The 15,172-nt window shown below is 40.8% G+C and overlaps 1 protein-coding gene across 1 annotated transcript; it reads left to right on the forward strand.

Moving 5' to 3' along the window:
- Nucleotides 1–133: 133 nt before the first annotated feature.
- Nucleotides 134–11,913, forward strand: LOC121445241 (interferon-inducible GTPase 1-like). The gene is made up of 2 exons (XM_041647284.1): nt 134–257; nt 9,811–11,913. The coding sequence occupies exon 2, from the start codon at nt 9,830–9,832 to the stop codon at nt 11,054–11,056; it is 1,227 nt and encodes a 408-aa protein (XP_041503218.1). The 5' UTR covers nt 134–257; nt 9,811–9,829; the 3' UTR covers nt 11,057–11,913.
- Nucleotides 11,914–15,172: the final 3,259 nt, after the last annotated feature.

A 15,172-nucleotide genomic window follows, 5' to 3' on the forward strand; every position in this document is an offset into this window, starting at 1 on the left:
TCTCTTTCATCTTCTCCGAAGGGTAGGGGATTCAGAAAAACAACAAGACCCATGCGCTTTGATGATTGGTCAAAACCCACTGAGAGGGAAGGGGCAGAAGTCAGAAGAGTGTATAAGTCCCGCCCTGCTGAATTGAATCTGCGGCTTTCCCACAGAGGAAGCAGAGAGGGGATACAAGAGAAAAGATTGTAGGACAGTGGAGCGTGGTTCCTGCAGTTGAACCCAGTGAGGAAATCCACTGGACACAGGATAATCTGGTAAGGGGACAGCAGCATTCAAATCTACCTCTGAACCCTCACCATCTCTAAAGATATGACAGGTAGCAGGACATATAGAAACATGTCCTGAAAGTGGGGGGCCTCAGTTTGAAAGCTAAGGAGCTTTGGTGGGAATCAGGCAGGACAGGTTTGTAGATGTTCTTAGCCAATCATTCAAGTTTAAATAGACCTGAAGGAAATGATCCCAATATTGGTTTTGGTAATAAGTCATTAAGTTGGTTTGGTTTGGTCTCATACTCCTCTCCCGAAAATGGCTGTAATAGGTAATGGAATATTTCTGCCATGTGTATTAGGCTTATTGTATCCCAATAAGGGAGCAATCTCAAATTGCTCCCTAGTTCATTGTCAACTATATAATTTCTTACATCCCGAGGCCTCCAACTTGTGGAGAAGAGGTCTCTCTGCACGCTGCTTCTGCTGTAACTGACTGTGGAAATCTCTACCTGAAGAATCTTCTTCACTGTGCTTTTCCTTATTATAAAGCAGGAGTGCTAATACCTTCTCTCCATTTGTGAGGAATATGAGCTGTGTCAGGATCTGGTGACAGCTGACATTTAGGCAGGTTTCCTTTTTTAATACCTGCTGTGTCACAGCCTTCTCGTTCCCTGTGTTCATACTCAGTGGAAAGACCTTGCAGACAACTGTCACATTGGAGTCTGCATCACAGACCCAGGAGCTGACAGAATGAGAGGGAAAACTGAAAAGATAGAACAGCTGTGTGCTTCAGGGACATTCTGTCTGTGATCCCCCCCCCCCCCCCCCCGGCAAAAGTAAATCAGGCTATGGTGTTTATGTAACCAGGTTTAGCTTCCTTTTCAGGACAATTTCTTTACTGACCTCCTTCCATCCTCTGCCTGCAGTCAGACTGAACAAAGTTCTGCAGCTCTGGTTCCCTACACAGATGTAGCCATTTGTCTTGTAGATTGCACAGGGACTGTATGTGCAGTGAGTCTGTATGCACTTGTGCTCATACACAGTATGATTCTAACGACATCTGTGTTTTGTATTAGACTGGTTTTATGCTCTCTCCAGGCTGTTGTCAGCTACTGTTTAAGAATCTACTAAGACTTCAGGTTCCCACTGAGCAGTTGAACTACAGAACAGGCACACAAGTGTTCACAGTAAAGTCCAAGTGTTTTCCTCACAGCCCCCTTTAATAGCCTGGTGATATATCTGTGTGTTAATGGTGAAGAAGTGAACAAGACAAAAGCACTTTCTGCTGTGTGAGGTTCACTATACTGTGGGAGGGTAACAGCAAATGAACGACAAATACGCACTATGCAGCAACAAGGGCTGTGGAGAAACTGAAACATGACGAAAGGATGGCAAATGATAAGAGGAAGGCATATTTGTACATCCCAATGTGAATATAAATCCTGAATCCTGCCTAATTGAAGTAGGACCTAGAGAAATGTAATTAATATCCGTGTGGTTACTGGGAGAGAACAAAAAGACACAGAAGCAGTTGCAAGGTTCAAAGTGATGAGACGAGAAGACAGCCCAAGATACCAGGGGTCTGGAATCCAGACACCAGAGGCTCCAGAAATGCAATAAGTATTCAAAGGTATAATGTATGGAGCATGTGCACTGTAAATCCAATGAATGGTCTCTGACTGAAATGGGAATCCTTGTGGTGCCTCACAGAATGACTTGACATGGTATGACGTCAGTGTCACTAGGATAACTCTGGCTGCTTGATCATGCATGTTATTACATAAACAATCTCAGGAAATATAGCAATATCGATGACATAATCAAGGCTTGAATTGAGGAGGTCTGCATAGGATAAAGGAGGAAGAATGATCAATTGTAAGTGGATTAGGAAATAGAGCCTAAGAGGGTGAACTGTGGGAGAGATAAAAAGAGGCTCCAGGGTGACAATGGGGATTTGCTGTTTCCTTTACTGACAATGAGGTCCATCATGCTGTCGTGTGAGGTCGTATAGGCAGGCTTGTGGAAAATAAAGGGTTGAAATATGGATCTGAGCTCGTTAACTACCCAACAATTAAACTTGGGTCCTAGGACCTGGCAGTAAGTGTATTTACCGGCTGAGCCTTCTTAATATACTTGATACTCTTTTTTTCCCCCTTTTGAGACAAAGTCTCAAGTAGCTCAGGTTAGCCTCTAACTCACTACCAGAATTATAGGGATCCACAATCACCTGCTTTGGATGAGGTGCTGGGGATTGAACTCAAGGCCTTATTCATGGAAAAGCTCTCTACCAATTGGGCTCCATCTGCAGTGCAGTTAGATTGCATTCATAAAATAAAAGATTTAGAAGAAAATAGTGAATCTAAATGATGACATGAAGACACGGAAATGTTGTTTTGGATAAATTAATTTTAGCACAGAGTTTAAGGGTAGAGAAGTTTTATAGTATTTTAAGTTTATATTCTTCATGGAGATGAGTTCCTTGTCATGAAAAGAAGGCAAGTAAATCTAGACAAAATAAGAATTATTTCAGCAAAACACAGTAGTTGAACCTACTGAAATGTTCTGAAAACAAAATAACACAGACAAAACCAGATTTGTGTGATTGTTAGAGAGATTTGGCATTGATTAAACACTGATGTCAATTGTCATTTGTTATTATTTATTTTTCAGTGTGCAAAACTAGATGTTTGTTAAATTTCTATTCATTTGAAAGCACACACTGAGGGAAGTGGGCACAGATGGAGAAGAAATCTCAGATTTCATACAAATATTCCAGCTTTAGTTAGATGCGACAAATTTACTCATGACTTTATACTTGATTACTTGATGATGCTGGCGAAAAGACACATGCAGATTTTATATTATTTTTCTTTACTTAGGTAATATTTTTCTATAATGAAGGGTTTAATTGAGAGTTAGTATAAATTTGTTCCAGTTTCCTTTCTATTTATGATATATAAACACTGTGACCAAAAGAATTTCTTTATTATTATTATTTTTATTGAGAAAAGGAGAAAAAAAAACAAGTTTCCACCTCCTCCCAGCCTCCCATTTCCCTCCCCCTCCTCCCACCCTTCTCCCCCTCCTCCCACCCTTCTCCCCCTCCCCCCACTCCTTTCCCCCTCCCTCTCCAGTCCAAAGAGCAGTCAGGGTTTTCTGCCCTGTGGTAAGTCCTAGGTCCTCCCCCCTCCGTCCATATCTAGGAAGGTGAACATCCAAACTGGCTAGGCTCCCACCAAGCCAGCACATTAAGCAGGATCAAAACCCCGTGTCATTGTCCTTTGCGTCTCATCAGCCCTCATTGTTCGCCATGTTCAGAGAGTCCAGTTTTATCCCATGCCTTTTCAGTCACAGTCCAGCTGGCCTTGGTGAGCTCCCAATAGATCCGCTCCACTGTCTCAGTGGGTGGGTGCACCCCTCGTGGTCCCGACTTCTTTGCTCATGTTCTCCCTCCTTCTGCTCCTCATTGGGACCTTGGGAGCTCAGTCCAGTGATCCAGTGTGGGTCTCTGTCTCTATCTCCATCTATCACCAGATGAAGGTTCTATGATGATATGTAAGATATTCGTCATTATTGCTCTAGGATAGGGTCATTTCAGGTTCCCTATCCTCAGCTGCCCCAGGAACTAACTGGGGACCTCGGCTTAGGGTCAGGTCTCTTGCCAACCCTAAAGTGGCTCCCTTAACTAAGAATTGTGGTTCCGTGCTCCCCTGTCCAACCTTCCTTTATCCCAATCCTCCTGTTTCCCCAAGGCCCCCCCTCCTTCCCTTCTAACTTTTCTCTCCCCATCTCCCCTTACCCACATCCCACCCCACCCCCAAGATCCCAATTTTCTCCCCAGAAATTTGTTCTACTTCCGTTCGCCAAGAGGATAACTATATGTTTTTCCTTGGGTTCACCTTCTTACTTAGCTTCTTTAGATTCACCTATTGTAGACTCCGTGACCCTTATTTGTGGCTAGAATCCAATTATGAGTGAGTACATCCCATGTTCATCTTTTTGGGTCTGGGATACCTCACTCAGGATAGTGTTTTCTATTTCCATCCATTTGCATGCAAAATTCGAGAAGTCATTGTTTTTTACCGCAGCGTAGTACTCTAATGTGTATATATTCCATACTTTCTTCATCCATTCTTCCATTGAAGGGCATCTAGGTTGTTTCCAGGTTCTGGCTATTACAAATAATACTGCTATGAACATAGTTGAACAAATGCTTTTGTCATATGATAGGGCATCTCTTGGTTATATTCCCGAGAGTGGTATTGCTGGGTCCAGGGGTAGGTTGATCCCGAATTTCCTGAGAAACTGAAACACTGACTTCCACAGTGGTTGCACAAGATTGCATTCCCACCAGCAATGGATGAGTGTACCCCTTTCTCCACAACCTCTCCAGCAAAGGCTATCCTTGGTGTTTTTGACTTTAGCCATTCTGACAGGTATAAGATGATATCTCAAAGTTGTATTGATTTGCATTTCCCTGATTGCTAAGGAGGTTGAGCACGACCTTAAGTGTCTTTTGGCCATTTGAACTTCTTCTGTTGAGAATTCTCTGTTCAGTTCAGGGCCCCATTTTTTAATTGGGTTAATTAGCATTTTAAAGTCTAGTTTCTTGAGTTCTCTATATATTTTGGAGATCAGACCTTTGTCTGTTGCGGGGTTGGTGAAGATCTTCTCCCAGTCAGTAGGTTGCCTTTGTGTCTTAGTGACAGTGTCCTTTGCTTTACAGAAGCTTCTCAGTTTTAGTAGGTCCCATTTATTCAATGTTGCCCTTAATGTCTGTGCTTCTGGGGTTATACATAGGAAGCAATCTCCTGTGCCCATCTGTTGTAGGGTATTTCCCACTTTCTCTTCTATCCTTTTCAGTGTGTTCGGGCTGATATTGAGGTCTTTAATCCATTTGGACTTGAGTTTTGTGCACGGTGATAGATATGGGTCTATTTTCATTCTTCTACAGGTTGACATCCAGTTGTGCCAGCACCATTTGTTGAAGATGCTTTCTTTCTTCCATTGTATACTTTTAGCTCCTTTATCAAAAATGAGGTGTTCATAGGTTTGTGGGTTAAAATCCGGGTCTTCTATACGATTCCATTGGTCGACTTCTCTGTTTTTATGCCAGTACCACACTGTTTTCATCACTGTAGCTCTGTAATAGAGTTTGAAGTCAGGGATGGTAATGCCTCCAGAAGATCCTTTATTGTATAGGATTGTTTTGGCTATCCTGGGTTTTTTGTTTTTCCATATAAAGTTGATTATTGTCCTCTCCAGATCTGTGAAGAATTTTGATGGGATCTTGATGGGGATTGCATTGAATCTATAAATTGCCTTTGGTAGAATTGCCATTTTTACTATGTTGATCCTCCCAATCCAAGAGCAAGGGAGGTCCTTCCATTTTCTGGTATCCTCTTCAATTTCTTTCTTCAATTCCTTAAAGTTCTTGTCAAATAGATCTTTCACTTCCTTGGTTAGATTTACCCCAAGATATTTTATGCTGTTTGTGGCTATCGTGAATGGTGAAGCTTCTCTGATTTCCCTCTCTGCTTCCATATCCTTTGTGTATAAGAGGGTGACTGATTTTTTGGAGTTGATCTTGTATCCTGCCACATTACCAAAGCTGTTTATCAGCTGTAAAAGTTCTTTGGTGGAGTTTTGGGGGTCGCTTAAGTACACTATCATATCATCTGCGAATAACGAAAGTTTAACTTCTTCCTTTCCAATTCGAATCCCCTTGATCCGATTATGTTGTCTTATTGCTATTGCTAGAACTTCAAGCACTATATTGAAGAGGTATGGCGAGAGTGGACAGTCTTGTGTTCCTGAGTTAAGCCGGATGGCTTTGAGTTTCTCTCCGTTTAATTTGATGTTAGCTGTCGGTTTGCTGTATATAGCTTTTATTATATTTAGGTATGACCCTTGTATCCCTAATCTCTCCAAGACTTTTAACATAAATGGATGTTGAATTTTGTCGAATGCTTTTTCAGCATCTAATGAAATGATCATATGGTTTTTTTCTTTCAGTTTATTTATATGCTGGATTACATTGATAGATTTTCGTATGTTGAACCAGCCCTGTATCTCAGGAATGAAGCCTACTTGATCAAAATGGATAATTTTTGGGATGTGTTCTTGGATTCAGTTTGCCAGTATTTTGTTGAGGATTTTTGCGTCGATGTTCATGAGTGAGATTGGCCTGTAATTCTCTTTCCTGGTTGAGACTTTGTGTGGTTTTGGTATCAGAGTAACTGTAGCTTCATAAAAGGAATTAGGTAATGACCCTTCTGTTTCTATATTGTGGAATACAATAAGGAGTATAGGTATTAGCTCTTCTTGGAAGTTCTGGTAGAATTCCGCATTGAAACCATCTGGTCCTGGGCTTTTTTTGGTAGGGAGGTTTTTGATAACAGCTTCTAATTCTTCGCGACCAACAGGTCTGTTTAGATTGTTCACCTGGTCCTGGTGTAACTTTGGTATATGGTATTTATCTAAAAAAGTGTCCATTTCTTTTACATTTTCCAGTTTTGTGTTATACAGGCTTTTGTAATAAGATCTAATGATTCTCTGAATTTCCTCTGTGTCTGTGGTTATGTCCCCCTTTTCATTTCTGATCTTATTAATTTGCAAATTCTCTCTCTGCCGTTTGATTAGTTTGGATAGGGGTTTATCAATCTTGTTGATTTTCTCCAGGAACCAGCTTTTTGTTTCATTGATTCTTTGGGTTGTTTTCTGTGTTTCTATTTTGTTGATTTCAGCCCTCAGTTTGATTATTTCCAGTCTTCTACTCCTCCTAGGTGAGTCTGCTTCTTTTTTTTCTAGAGCTTTCAGGTGGGCTGTTAAGTCTCCAATATGTGCTTTCTCTGTTTTCTTTAAGTGGGCACTTAGTGCGATGAACTTTCCTCTTAGCACTGCTTTCATAGTGACCCATAAGTTCGAGTATGATGTTTCTTTATTTTCATTGAATTCAAGGAAGACTTTAATTTCTTTCTTGATTTCTTCCTTAATCCAGGTATGGTTCAGTAGTAGACTGTTCAGTTTCCATGAGTTTGTAGGCTTTCTGGGGGTAGCATTGTTGTTGAATTCTAACTTTAATCCATGGTGATCTGATAAGACACAAGTGGTTACTAATATTTTTTTGTAACTGTGTAAGTTAGCTTTGCTACCGAGTATGTGGTCAATTTTCGAGAAGGTTCCATGAGCTGCAGAGAAGAAGGTATATTCTCTCCTATTTGGGTGGAATAATCTATAGATGTCTGTTAAGTCCATTTGCTTCATTACCTCCATTAATTCTCTAATTTCTCTGTTATATTTCTGTTTGATTGACCTGTCCATTGGTGAGAGAGGAGTGTTGAAGTCTCCTACTATTAGTGTATGTGGTTTGATGGCTGCCTTGAGTTTTAGTAATGTTTCTTTTATGTACGTGGGCGCTTTTATATTAGGGGCGTAGATATTCAGGATTGAGACTTCATCCTGATGAATTGTTCCTGTTATGAGTATAAAATGTCCCTCTCCATCTCTTCTGATTGATTTAAGTTTGAAGTCAACTTTGTTAGAAATTAGTATGGCCACACCTGCTTGTTTCTTAGGTCCATTTGCTTGATAAGCCTTTTCCCAGCCCTTTACTCTGAGTAGGTGCCTGTCTTTGTGGTTGAGGTGTGTTTCTTGTAAACAGAAGAATGTTGGATCCTGTTTTCGTATCCAATCTCTTAGCCTGTGTCTTTTTATAGGTGAGTTGAGGCCATTAACATTAAGTGACATTAATGACCAGTGGTTGTTAACTCTGGTCCTTTTTTTTAGTAGTAGGGTTTGTGTGTTTCCCTTCTTTGAGTTGCGCTGTTGAAGGGTCTCTAGATGACTGAGTTATTGTGGGCATTGTTGGACTCCTTGGTTAGTGATTTTCCTTCTATTATTTTCTGTAAGGCTGGATTTGTGGCTACATATTGTTTAAATTTGTTTTTATCCTGGAAAATTTTGTTTTCTCCATTTATAGTGAACGAAAGCTTGGCTGGATATAGTAGTCTGGGCTTGTATCCATGATCTCTTAGTTTTTGCAGTATATCTATCCAGGACCTTCTGGCTTTCATGGTTTCCATAGAGAAGTCAGGTGTAAGTCTGATAGGTTTACCTTTATAAGTAACTTGGCCTTTTTCCTTTGCGACTCTTAATATTCTTTCTTTATTTTGTATATTTTGTGTTTTGATTATTATATGGCGAGGGGATGTTTTTTTTTTTTTAATCCAGCCTATTTGGTGTTCTGTATGCTTCTTGAACCTTCATAGGTATATCTTTCTTCAGGTTGGGAAAGTTTTCTTCTATAATTTTATTAAGTATATTTTCTGGACCGTTGAGCTGCCCTTCTTCTCCTTCTTCTACTCCAATTATTCTTAGGTTTGGTCTTTTTATTGTGTCCCAGATTTCCTGAATGTTTTGTGATGAGAATTTGTTGGTTTTGCTGTTTTCTTTGATCAGTGTGTTTATTTTTTCTATGGTATCTTCAGTGTCTGATATTCTCTCTTCTATCTCTTGTAATCTGTTGTTAGTACTTGTTTCTGTCATTCCTGTTCGTTTACCCAGATTTTCCATCTCCATTCTTCCCTCGGTTTGTGCTTTCTTCATTGCTTCCATTTCATTCTTCATGTCTTGAACCGCTTCCCTAACCTGTTTGATTGCTGCAGAAGGAGCTGGGGGAAGGGGGTTTGTGCTCTCTTCCAGGACAGTCCGCCCCTGGATAGCACACACTCACCCGTCCTGATGGGATTCCTCAGCAACCGACCAAAAGAATTTCTAGAAGAAAATGTTTTTTTTTTGGACTTACACACTCTGCTAACAGTCTATGATTGGGGGCGTCTGGGCAGAAGCTCGACAGGAGTAGAGGCAGGATCAATAGGAGATGACGTGGCATTTCATTTGTAGTTTAATAAATAAAGCTTACCTGAAGATCAGAGAGTGTAACAGCCTCAATGTTCAGCCTTACAGACCAGGCAGTGGTAACACACACCTTAAATCCCGGTAGCCACACTAGTTGCCATAGAAACCAGGCAGTGCATGCCTTTAATCCCAGCCTTGGAGAGGATGATAAAATGGAAGGATATCTGTCTGACACAGTCTCATTCTGAGATTCCTAGATGCAGGATCGCCATTTCAAACTGAGGTAGAGGTAAGAGCCGGTGCATGGCTGCTTTGCTCTTCTGGCCTTCATGTTGAAACCCATTTTCTCTCTCTGAGTTTCTATTAATTGTGCTTCAAGAAGAATATTGTTTACTCTCTTGCTCCTCATAGTTTGATAATGCTTCCTTAATTTACCCAGGACCACCAGCTCAGGGGTAGTACCACCAACAGTGAACTGGTAGCTCCGCATCAATACTCAATCAAGAAAATATCACTTAAGACTGCTCCCGGTTCAATCTGATGGAGGTTATTCCTCAAATGAGATTTTCTCCTCCAAAAGGACTACAGCTTATATCCTGTTGGGTGAAAATAATCAACATAATATATATGGGAACTGGTCAGCATCAGAACATAACTGAGGCTGCAGCATAGAGAACTCAATGTTAAGCATAAAGGCATCTTGAATCTCTTGCAACTTATTCTCCCTACTTTCTTTCAGGGCCTTTTTATCAACACTCATGGGTCAGTTATTCTCTGATACATCTAAGAATGAAGACTGTGGAGATTTGGAGTCCAGCTTTACTGCATATTTTAAGACTAACACAGAAAGCAAAATCATTCCCCAAGAAACCATCGATTCAATTGAGTTACACCTAAAAAAAGGAAACATTCAGGGGGCAAACTCTGTAATCAGGGATGCTTTTAAAAATATTGATAATGTCCCAATAAACATTGCTGTCACTGGAGAGTCTGGAGCAGGGAAGTCCAGTTTGATCAATGCCCTGAGGGGGGTTGAACCTGAAGAAGAAGGTGCAGCTGAAGTTGGGGTGGTAGCAACAACTATGAGAAGAACTCCATACAAACACCCCAAAATTCAAACTTTGACTTTATGGGACCTGCCTGGCATTGAAACTGTAAACTTTCTACTAAAAGATTATTTGGAGAAAGTGAATTTCCATGAGTATGATTTCTTCATTATTGTTTCTGCCACACGTTTTACAAAACTTGAACTAGACCTTGCCAAAGCAATCAAATTTATGAAAAAGAATTATTACTTTGTGAGAACCAAGGTGGACCTGGATTTAGACAATGAGAAGAAACGCAATTCACATACCTTTGACAGAGAAAAGACCCTGCAGCAGATCAGAAGCATGTGTGTGAACACCTTCAGTCAGAATAACATGGATGCTCCACAGATTTTCTTGATTTCTAACAGCAATTTATCTGACTATGATTTTCCAGTCCTGATGGACACCCTGGTAAAGGATCTTCCTGCTCAAAAGCGCCACAATTTTATGCTTTCCTTGGCTAATATTACAGAACCAGCCATTGACAGAAAGCACAACTCTATGCAGCAGGCTATCTGGTGGGAAGCCTGCAAGGATGGACTTTTAGCTACTGTTCCTGTAGTGGGCATCCTCAGGGATGATGTGGAGAAGCTGAAGGAGAAGTTAAACCACTATCGAGTCCTCTTTGGAGTGGACGATGCATCCCTGGAAGTCATTGCTAAGGATTCGCAAGTGCCTGTTGAACAACTGAAAAAAATGATTAAATCCCCTTATTTGTTGGAAACTGAGGGAGAAACAACATTAAAAGAAATGCTTTTGAAATATTTGGAGAAATTTGCCTCAGCTACTGGTGGGCCCTTGGCTACAGGTCTCTACTTTAGGAAAACCTTTTACTTGCAATTTCTGTTCCTTGATACAGTGACTAAAGACGCCAAAGTTCTCCTTAGACAAATTTAGGAAAGTAGTTTGAACTCACCTCATCCACAGCTACTGACCATGACAAGAGCAAATGATTACTATCAAGAAGTCATTAGATGAATTCCCCCTTCGGACATATTTTTTTTTTTTTACTCTATCGAAACGAGTATCACCATGGAGACACCTAAAGATATGGACCCTGCTTTTTACTATGTCACAGTCTCACAACCCAATCCCTCTTCACCTCTCTACCCTCCTTTCTGTCTTCAACTCCACCTGTTGAGGAAAATTGTTTTATCTGGACAAAGATGTGTTACATTTATTTATGTTGCAGAATATGACCTTAACTGTGTAAAAATCATGGTACATTTGGCATTCCAATGTGGGGCCTGTATTTTCAAGTAGGGCCTAAAAAAGCTGAGAAAAAAGAAATAAGAAAAAGAAAAAAGCCACTTTAAAAAAAAAAAACCCAGCTAAAGTGAGGCCCAGCATTCAATGCTAATAACTCTCTGTGTCATAATTTGGGAGCCGATTGGTGGCCCAAAAAATCAGATACATTCACCTGCACACTTGAATACACACACACAAACATGCACACATTCATGAATCGACATGTACAACACCCAAAATATTCAAGCACACACAAAAGATATGAATAAGTGCTTTGTAGCTAATTCCTCCTAATCAGATAATCAGACATTCTAATGGCATCCCAGGTAGCTGGAGGCACTTGCCATGCATGTATGAGGACCAGAGCTCAATTGCTAGAACCTATATAGAAGTTCAGTGTGTGTGGCAGCTGCCTTGTACTTCCACACTCAGAATGCAGAAACAGTGCAATCATGGAGCAGGTTGGCTTGCTAGGCTGTGTAGATCTACAAGCTCTTGATTCAATTGAGAGAAACTGCATTGATGAAAAGGGTAGAAAGTAATGGAGCAGGAGACCCAACATAAGCCTGACATGTCCGCACACATGTAAACATGTACACAGGGATACATTTTAAATATAAAATAAAATAAGATTCAGGAAGGAAATAAAATCTCAAGTCTTAAAGTATGGAAACATAAAAGTTTCATGAAGCTCTCCTCAAGGATAACAAGTAGTCTGTACATTGTCATAGTTTGTAATTCTGTTGATGGGATTAAACACTAGCTCTTGATACACAGTCAGTGAAGGAAGCTGTGTGAGGAGATTCCTGAGAGCTTGTGAGAAAACTCCAGGACAATGACAAAAAGACAAAACCACCTGGCTAAAGCAATCATAAAATTTACATATTTACATATAAGTTTTTTGTAATTCTGTTCTTCCATAGCATGGATTTTTTTTTTTTTTTTTTTTTTTTTTTTTTTTGTGGAATGCGCTGCCGTGCCCCTCTGAGGTGGAATAAACAGGAGTGGGTTTTACTGTAGATTACCCGTCATCTTACCTCTAGTATTCAGGATGATGTTTCCAAACAGAAGTTGTCCTCCTGACTTTATACTGCCTAAACCCAGGTGAGCTTGCCTTTGTGATTGATCATAACTTGAACTCAAGTGATCTTTGCTCACATGATCTTGTTTGACACACAAAATGCACTCAGAATATAAATTGTCTGATTCCCTGAATAAAGTTGGTTATTGCATGAGACTTTAGACCACCTCATTTTTAGGTTCCACTCTCCCAAGTTCATGCCGCCAAATACAGCAGAAACACTAACTAAGTCACCCTGAGGGAGGAAAGTATTTAATTGGCTGGCAGGTTACAGTCTATCATCAAAAGAAACCAAGGAACTGAAGGAGAGACTGGGAGGGAACACTGCTTACTGACTTGCTCTCCATGGCTTGTTCACCCTATTTTCTCACACATCCCAGGACCACATTCCTAGGGATGGCACTCACCACAGTGGGCTATATTCTCCTACATTATTTATCAATCAAGTAAATCCCCCAGAGATATTCCCACAAGCCAATCTGATTAAAGGAATTCCTCAACTGAGAATCCCTCTTGCAAGTGAGGCAATGGGGTTCATTCCTCTAAGACCAGGACTTTGGTAATTCTTATTTCTTATTTAAATAAATTCTTATTTACCTATGATTGTTCACGTCGAAGTCTCCCTGGTCAAAGCCACCATCATATCTGGTAGATTAATACAGGTTCCCATATATCTGCCATATTTCTTTTCTTCCCATTGTCAATCATTTTCTAGCAATGAAGGCCTCAGTACAGCTGGGGAGGAACCTGCACTAGACAGGCTTTGCCCTTCATTTGGGATTGTTTGCGTTTGCTTATAACAAAGAACATGGACAATACATTTTAGGAGAAACGAAAAACTAAATTCTTAAAAAAACTTTTCTGGGTGTGGGGTTAGTATGAATTTTATGTGCAATACAACTGAGCTTTTGAAGACTCACTGTAAGGAAGGGCTGTTTTGAAAAGGTTCAGGTCCACTGTGACCCAGAGTAAACCACAGCATCATTTTAGGCTGTTTGAAGGCAGTTCTGTTTGGAGCGGCAGTGAAATGATGGCCCTCAGGGTCTGTGGCACCTAGGACATAAGCCTACATTCCCTCATAAGGCTCAGGAGAAAACAGATCACATATCCACGGTCTGTGACTCAGACATATGGCTCAGTAGCTCATTTCCATGGGAATAGATGTGGCAATAACTCTGTCCCTATGGAACAGAGCACAGCACGGCCATGGCTCTAACAGGAAACAGATGCTCCAGAGACTCACACTCGATAGAACAGAACTCTATTCCAACATGAGTCATACTTGTCCAAAGGACAGCATTTCATACCCACAGTGATGAGCCCTGCTGCAGTAGTGACTCTTGGATAAAGGGACATGGCAGTCACTAGACTCTTTAAAGCCAGTGGATAAAATAAGAAAATGGCAGGGCATAGCTGGGCCTTGGGTCTTGAGGTCATGCAGAAGTGATCAAGGTTTAGATAACAAGATTTCCGCAGAAGAGCAGGGCAGGTGTTCTTCCCATTGGGATTGTTCTTTGATCAAATCCTCAGTCACATAAGACTTCCTCAGCAGCCTGAGTAGCACTCACCAATACTGTGAATGTTAGCCACAAAACAGGAAGTTTTCTGGTTGGTGCCAACATATTTCTATGTCCTATGACCAAAGTATATGGTGTCTTTATCAATAGATTCTTGCCATCAGATTCTGGTGGGAATTGAAGAATGAAAGCAGTATCCTGTATTGTTTTGAGGTCTTGGGACCTTCCTGATCAACAACGGAGGGACAGGTATCACACAGCTGACACTGAGTTCTGTTTGACACCTTCAATAGCTCTTCTTGTTGCGAACTTCATTCTAGAAATAATCAAGTTCTAGACTCTATCTGGAATGAAGTATAATCCAGAAATTGAGGGCACATCTGTGACAGATTTTATGCTGGGGTTAAAATGGGTGAATTCCCTTCTAGTCTGGACCTTTGAGGTAGGAAGACAAGAAATTTTAATCTATCCATGCTTCCTGCTGACAGCATATATAAGGACATAGAAGGAGGCAGCTTTTGCTGTTTCCCTGGTTGCCCTCACCTTGCCAGCCCATTCATTCCCTCACTGGCATTGGAGTCTGTTTTGTTGGAATTCTGGAGTATTCAGAAGACAAGCTGAGACCTCAGCCTTGTGGGACTGATGAACTTCTAGATTCTTGGGTTTCCTTTCACATCTAGTCATTGTTGGATTAGCTGGACTGCAGCCTGTATGCCATTCCAATATCCCCCCTTTTAGATATAAAGAGGGATTAATTCTAAGTTCTGTGACTCTACAGAACCCTAACTAATACAATAAGCTCTATCTTCTTGGACAAGCATCACCCCCTCATTGCGGCAAACAATAACTCCAGTTAAACTCCTTAAGCACACATAAAAGGTAGAATCCAGTACAGTGTTGTCAGACATGCTCAGTTAGTGATTCCTTCTCTCTCTCCCTCCTCCTCTGCCCTGCCCTCTGACCTCTTCCCCATTACTCTCCTTTCCTTCTTAGATGTCCTCTCCCACATCCCATTGTTTGCAGGTTCACTGTGCTGGACAAGCTGCAGTCTTTCTGATTCCTCCCCTGTTCATTATTCTCTCATGGATTGCTTTCTTTCCTGTGATGTCATGACTGAAAAGGATGAGACTGTCCTTTTCTTCTTCTGCATATCATATTCATTTAGGT

Source organism: Microtus oregoni, unplaced genomic scaffold (assembly GCF_018167655.1).
Source record: "Microtus oregoni isolate MIOR12 unplaced genomic scaffold, Mior012 000168F_ref0000490, whole genome shotgun sequence".
In the NCBI taxonomy this organism is placed as follows: domain Eukaryota; kingdom Metazoa; phylum Chordata; class Mammalia; order Rodentia; family Cricetidae; genus Microtus; species Microtus oregoni.

Bases quoted from the DNA above. Each gene is read 5' to 3' on its own strand.
- LOC121445241 (XM_041647284.1), top strand. From the start codon at position 9,830: ATGGGTCAGTTATTCTCTGATACATCTAAGAATGAAGACTGTGGAGAT.